Raw genomic sequence first — 7,500 nt, forward strand, 5'->3', positions numbered from 1 at the left:
GCTATTTATTTTGGTAGTAGCCATTTCCTTTTTGTTTCAATTTAAATATTTTTGTCGTTATTCTCCTGTACTGTTATTTTCGAATGATCTGGATCAGTCCTTTGTTTATCGTGGAAATTAGTAAAAAAAATGAACAAATCTACAGAAGCTATGAAAGCGCCGAAGCTAGCAAAGAGTTTTCTGTCCCTTTTTAAAAAGAAATCTGACATTTGCATGTAACCGTGTACAGTTGGTATTTAAACCTAATAAAAAGCATTGTTTTAATATTTTTTCAAATGTTGAGGCCAACCATCTCATGGCTCTAGCGGATCTATTTCTTTGCAGATGTGTGTTGCAGGTGCTTTGGGCATACCAGGCAGTCGCTATGAAAGGAGCTCATCTCGTAATTGCTTTGTAAGTAAAAGTTAAATGCGGTACATGTATGTGTCAATTTCAGAGATCCTTGGTATTGTGTATATACCCCTCTAGATGTGCTTGCCTGGTCCCTATAATTGAAGCTCATCACAAACTGTTTGACTGTTGCTGAATTTTGAATTTAGAGGAAGTGTAAACAATGCAAACAATGCCCTTTATGTTATCATCCAATGAGAGAGGAGCAAACAGCATGACTATTTCAGCCGTCACAAAAGATACACTTCCATTGGGCTTCTTAATATTTATTTATGAGGTCCAGCTCTGGAAGTCTTGGGCACATTTCAAATAAAATTGTACAAGAAACCTAGGGCTCTCAAATTGTGTGGTGCGTGGTTTGGAACCTGTGTGATGGCAATTTGTTGGTGCAGTAAACCAGCTTCGCACTGGATGTGTCTAAAAATCAACCTTTCCAAGCCTGACTTTATTGTGTATGCTCAAGTGAAGATCCGTTGCTGTACTTCTTAAATTACTCAAATTTGCTGGCTTCTACGGGTCCACAAGAATGACAGCTCACCTCAAATTCATCTCAATTTTTTGCTATAATGCGAGGCTCTTCTACATGTACATTCCCAGACATTTCCTCTGAAGTCAAAATATAGCACTAAGGGTCAAACAGTTTGTGGGAGCTCCCCCTGCTCCCTGTGGGCTGTCAACCATCAGTATTTAATCTGGACAATATTGTTGTTACTCTGACTAGTACTGGGAACATAGGTTTCAAGAGAAAGAGTGTTTTTGTAATTTATTGATAGTGGTACTATTCTTACCTAAAAATTTGGTCTTTTTGAACTTCAGACAAAATAATGGATACAAAACCTTTCAGGAAATTTTTGCTTAAATATTGAATAAAGTGACTTGGGATTTTGGGGATATCACATGATTTTTACATCAAATATTTACTGATTTCTCTTGAAGTCTTGAACTGCCAGAGAAATAATGCACCTTTAAATGGCCTTTGGTAGCCATGTTTTTCATAGATAAAATGTCTGCTAATTAGGTGTAAATGTTCTCAGAATGAGACATTGTCTTTCATTAATGTTCCATTTTTTCAACCATTTTAATTGTTCGTACTCAAGTCTAAAAAGTGTAACGTCTGTGACAAAACATCCATGACAAACTTTTGTTGCAGATATATCTAAAATGTTACAGTTTACCAGAGTTTTGCCTCTATCAGAGAGTTTCTATTGGATGTTTAGCTTTGTAGCAGGACTGTCTTGAAAATTTATGACATATAGTTATTTAAGGAAAGAAAAAGAATCATCTGAATGTCACGGATGTTATGTAACGTCCTTGACATTAGTTCATATTGTTGCTGCCATTTCTAGAAATTATTTTGGAAAAAAGTTGACATGAGGAATGTATTGACTCCACTGTGGGGTTTTTGCTAATAAGAGTATTTGGAGTTGTTTATGTTTTCCAAGATTGATTTTATCCTGTCAAAATTGAGCATTATGCATAATACTTGCTAACAAAAAATAAACCTAGAATTTGAGGACTCCCCTAGTAGATCATTGTCACCAGCGAAGTGGAATTTAATTTTCTGAGCACTATATTATGTCCACATTGCAGTACAGGGTATAATTCCAACTAATACATCTATTGGAATTGCCCATATATAGAAACTACAGTAGCTCATGTACATTTGCAAAAAAAGATTATAATAATAAAGGTACTTCAAAGATATTAAGGCAAAGAACAAAATAAAATTATTTATTATATCTCTCAGATAGTACACGCGCTGTAATTGGCTAAATGAGCGGGCCGTATTCTACAGTACGGCCCGCTGTACAGCCCGCTAAATTAAAAATTTCGACAAAACATCATCTAGCGAGTTTTTCATGTCATTTCTTGTACTGAAAACTGTTTGAATCTTGCAAGCAACTATTTCAACCTTAACAGCCAAGAAGATTTAGTTTTGGGATTTTGGCGCGGCATTCTTTGTGGCAGTTGAACTTTGACTAGTTTCCTTGCCCGCGCGCCGGTTAACCTCAGAGATATAATAAATATCTTACTAACCTCGTTTTCTCGGTCCGTACTGTACATGTAAGTTACGGATCCTCGTTTTTTCTCGTTGATTTATGGCCCAAGCGCGAAGCGCGCGGGCCATAAATCAACGGGAAAAAACTCGGTCCGTAACTTACAGTACGGACCGAGAAAACGAGGTTAGTAAGAGGTATGTATGGTTGACGATGATGATGATGATTGTGACAATGATTCAGAGTTACTGGCTCCCCATTTGAGCTACACCATATGTAAATCCAAGGTGAACTAAAGTTTTATAATTTATAATTTTTTTATGTTTGTGTGTATGCTGATGGACGAGCATAACCTTTTTTTTTCCTTCCTGTTTCTATCTATGTAGGCTGGTGTATTCATGGGATTCTCCATCACATCTGCTGTGTTTGGTGGAATAATCATAATTTGCTACAGTGTAATGCTTGCCTATGTAGACTACTACAGTAACTACTACGATGGTTATAATACATACTACAGATACAGACGTTATCAGTACTCGTATGATACAAAAATGGCACTCAGTGTCATTGTCTTGATCCTTGGCATTGTGGAGTTTGTGATGGGTATTTGGGCAGCAGTTTGTCTTTGTGTGATGAAACCTTGTTGTGGTCCCGCTCAGGTTAGTCTTCCATTAATCCGATCCAAATCTTTTGTCATAGTCATAGCAAAATATTATTTTGTAGTCTAAGTGTCACTATCTCTTACCTCAGTTCTCTTACATAAATATGTGCTTTTAATTAATTCATGCAAAAGCTGTCAGATAGAAATAAAAGTACTTTTGAAGAAACTGTAAAAATTTCGATCGTCTCAATTTTATCCCATACTGAGATCTCTTACAAAAAGTGTTAATGATAAGTTATTGTGCACTCTCATACTCGTATTTCCATAAGCATACATGTATAAGGAGGCTCAAACCTTTTTTGACACTTTAAACAAGCTGCACTTTTTGGAAGGATTGAATCTACCTAACTGCTTTACAATGGCAACTGAGCCACCTTAAAATTTTTGTCAGTTGTGAAGATGGCTGTGAATCTGTTCCAGAGATTTTTTCTAACTTTTAAGAGAGTTTTATCTTAGCCTGCTAATCTATTTTAAGCAATAAAGAAATGGGGGTCACTGAGCTACATGTACATGTGTAGTTTTTGAGAGATAAGGATTTAAAGACAAAATATTGGGCGTTTTTGTTGCCACGGTAACCTATTATTGCGAGTGCACGATGTTAAGCAGTTATTGTTGATAATGTGAAACAGTGTTGTAGAATTAATCTTTCAATAAGATATTCCCTCCAAATTGTTGAAACTTGCTTGGGCCACCTGTAGTTAGTATAAATTTCATTCATCTTTTTTTCCATTCAGCAGTGTATAAGTAGATCTTTTATGACCTTAAAACTAGCACCAGAAGTTGCCCTTGATAGACAAATGAGTGATAGACACATGGGTTGTTTACCATTTTCCGAAAAAATCCGGAAATTTCGGTTGGAATGTAAATGGTAAGCCTATTTTGGTCTTCCCAGACGGAAAATTCCCGGAGAAAACGGGATTTCTTGAAAGGTAATCCAAAATTCCCAAACGGAATTTCCATTTGCATTACTTACCATTTGCATTACTCCATGATTTTGCCTCCCTCCAGACTCTCTCGGTAACCTTGAGCGGATTTTGTAAATGGTACACGCCGATCCCAACTAAATTTCCCATTAGGGAGTTTTTGCTTACCATTTGAACAAACCTAGTACCAACCGGTCTCTGCTTGTAAATGGTAAACAACCATGCACTCAGCTGGCAGTGTGATAACTGCAACATTATAATTTATGCATAACGATACGGTGATCAACTCGTTGTGATTTTAGCAGAAGCAAAACACAACGAAAGTTTTTGACATTTCCCTTGCTCCATAACCAGTTTTATATGCCATCCTTGTAATAAGGCTTGAAGTATTTTTGCAATTGCTATCAGGGACCAACAGTGGCATTTGCTGGGATCCCTGGTCAAACAATGGCCCTAAGTACAGATGGTGTCCAAATTGCCTTTCCAGTACAACCAGCTGGTGGCGTCCTTCCAGTGCAGGCGTCCTATATGTATGCACAGGGAATGCAAGCTACCAGTGCTCCAATGCCTATTGGAGCAGTTGGTGGTCCTACTCCTCCTCAGCTGGTAGTGGCAGCATCACCAGTGGGAGCCGGTTCACCTCAGGAGACCGAGCTGGAAGTACAACATGGAAAGTACATTCCGGTGTAAGAACAGCTTTGAACGGTAAGATGTAACAATCATCTCTGCAACGGCCATCCATCTTAGTTGACTGATTGGCAAGCGTTGCTAGGAAAAGTATCAGGCTAAATTTTCTGCTCCTATTACGTTTGGGGAATATAGATAATGATGATGATGATGATGACGGCGATTATGATTGTGAAGACAATAGTGATAGTGGTCACGGTTTTCATAGGTTTAGCAAAGCGCAAAAGCGGAGCTCCCAGGTTATTTATTCATACTGGCCTTACTTAAACAACAAATAGGAGGTTTTCACTTGACGTCATCGCTGCCATGTTGGTGGACGATAACAAAAGAATTCTCATTAGCTTCTTTTGTTTGTCCACCAGGCCCCAGTTGTTCGAAGGGTGGATAGCGCTATCCATTCGATAAATCGCTATCTATTGGATAACACAAATGGTTTTGCTAGTGTTTATCCGCTGGATAGTGATTTATCCAGTGGATAGTGCTACCACCTTTTAAACAACCAAGGCCAGAATTCTAACATTTCTCTATTGCCCTCATACATGTCCAATAAACTCGACCTGAGTCGGGTTGTCTTCACTCGCAGGCGGATTGAGTCCGATCGCGACCGGAACCGGAATTCGGTGCATGGCGCTTGATCAATGGTACCGGAAGTGAGGGTTAACAGTAGCGAGGGGGGTTGAAAAAGTTGGCAAACAGACTCGCTCTTCCTGGCAAGAGTCAATCGGACTCTCGGAAGTCAGTTCGCGCGTGACAGAAAATATCTCTCAGCCATGACGCGAAACAAGCACACGCTACACGTGAAATATACGTCGTTCTTAAAGCCATGAGGCGATACAAGCGCGCTACACATGTAACATCAGTCGTTCTTTAAGACATGAGGCGAAAGTTAACATCACGAAATATTGCACTCCACACCATACCTCGTTCTTTAAAGCATGAAGCTGAACAAGATTTTCACAAATCCAGGTCATTGAATTTCCGATTGCGACAGAAATTCTTGTCATCCAATCTCCGACAACAATTAATTATTAGCTTTTCAGTCAAATCCACTGATTTCAGTGACGAAGACAAAGATACTCTACGTGAACGAGAGCCTTTCCCTGGATGAAAACTTTCATTTGTTTTTCTAATTGAAATTGTGATTAATTCCATAAGACATTAGAAACTTCTATAGCATTCTGGAACTGTTCTAGTTAAAAGAGCTCTATATTGATTATATGTGAAATATAGAATGGTCAAGGTTATGACATTAGAAAGTTCTATATCATTCTAGAACCGCACTAGTAAAATGGTCGTATGTGCAAACTTCTAAAGTTCTGATTAAAGTCAAAATTCGCAGTTCTAGAGTTCCGATTTCTAGAGTTCTAAGTTCTAGAATTCTCAATTGTTATATGTTACCCTCTGTGGGCTCTAGAATGTCCAGAGTTCTAGAATAGCCAGACTCTCTAAGTGAGTTCCAGAACGTCTAAACTGCACACTAGGCTTGGTTGATTTCACTGATTACCATTCACTAGTTTAAATACTAAGCACTCATTTAAGCAAAAACAAATCCCCATGAATACCATGTAACCACGTTATACCTCGACCGTATCCAAGCACCTTAAGTGAGCTAAAACGTTCCCCCGTTTTCCAAAACGAATTAAAAATGGACATGAAAACTTGACTAAACCAGGTATCGCTCTTTAGCTTTCACTTTGCGGTTCGGTTAACTACACTTTTCCCGAGATTATGTGAAGAAGAAAGCACTCGTTTACTGATTAAGCCTAAGCGCTCCTTTCAGTTATTAGGCCCCAGTAAGCACTCTCGTAAAAGTTTAGCTTTCATTTTGCGGTTCGGTCAACTACACTTTTCACAAAATCTCCGACAACAATAAATTATTAGCTGTTCAGTCAAATCAGTGTAGAAGACAAAGATAATCTGAACGCCTTTCCCTGGATTAAAACTTCCATTTGATATTCTAATTGAAATTGTTATTAATTCGGAATAACTGATTCGTTATTTATTTATGAAAATAAGTAAGTGAAAACAACATTGAAGGATGTTTAACAAACCCAAAAAATTATTACTACCCCAGCAAGAACTTGTTCACCGAACGTCCGGCTCGGTGTGCGCTTGCAATGTCACTGAACCACCGAAGCCATCGGAAATATGTCCAGAAATGCATGCAACAACCAAAAATGGCCAAAAACGAGAAAATGTTGGCGAATTTGGCAACCATGGCGAAAATGACAATTTTGCCACAATCGCCAACAAGGTAAAGCACAAAGCAGAGAGTGCTTAGGCCTAATCACTGAAAGGAGCGCTTAGGCGTAATCAGTAAACGACTGCTTTCTTCGAACCGTAAAATGAAAGCTAAAATTTTACAATAGTGCTTAGGCCTAATCACTGAAACGAGCGCTGACACTTTTGAAATATCGCTATAATGAACTGCCATCGCGGTCCGCAATCCCGTAGTCGAGGACTGAAAATTGTTCAAGGGCAAGACGATCTCGTGAAAAGTGTAGTGAACCGAACAACAAAATGAAAGCTAATATTTCAAGAGAGTGCTTTGGACTAATCACGCAAGCGAGCGCTTCGGCGTAATCAGTAAACGAGTGCTTTCTTCCTCACAAGATCTCGTGAAAAGTGTATTTAAGTGTACTGCAGTTCTTTCTTCTTCACACGCACTCGTGAATAGTGTAGTAAACCGAAGCACAAAATGAAAGCTACAATTTTACGAGAGTGCTTAGGCCTAATCACTGAAATGAGCGCTTAGTCTTAAACAGGAATCAAGTGATATTTCCTGTAGTTAACCGAACCGTAAAATGAAAGTTAACCGAATTGTAAAATGATTCGATCAACG

At 38.6% G+C, this 7,500-nt stretch overlaps 1 protein-coding gene across 1 annotated transcript in view; it reads left to right on the forward strand.

The window, feature by feature from the left end:
- The first annotated feature begins 283 nt into the window (after positions 1-283).
- Positions 284-7,500, forward strand: part of LOC138004253 (uncharacterized) — an 11,225-nt gene continuing 4,008 nt past the window's right edge. Inside the window, exons 1-3 of the mRNA XM_068850728.1 lie at positions 284-393; positions 2,774-3,046; positions 4,380-4,676. Of these exons, the coding sequence (XP_068706829.1) occupies positions 325-393; positions 2,774-3,046; positions 4,380-4,661 (624 nt within the window). The 5' untranslated portion in view covers positions 284-324 and the 3' untranslated portion in view covers positions 4,662-4,676. The remainder of the gene's footprint in view (positions 394-2,773; positions 3,047-4,379; positions 4,677-7,500) is intronic.

Source organism: Montipora foliosa, chromosome 5, assembly GCF_036669935.1.
Source record: "Montipora foliosa isolate CH-2021 chromosome 5, ASM3666993v2, whole genome shotgun sequence".
Taxonomy (NCBI): Eukaryota; Metazoa; Cnidaria; class Anthozoa; order Scleractinia; family Acroporidae; genus Montipora; species Montipora foliosa.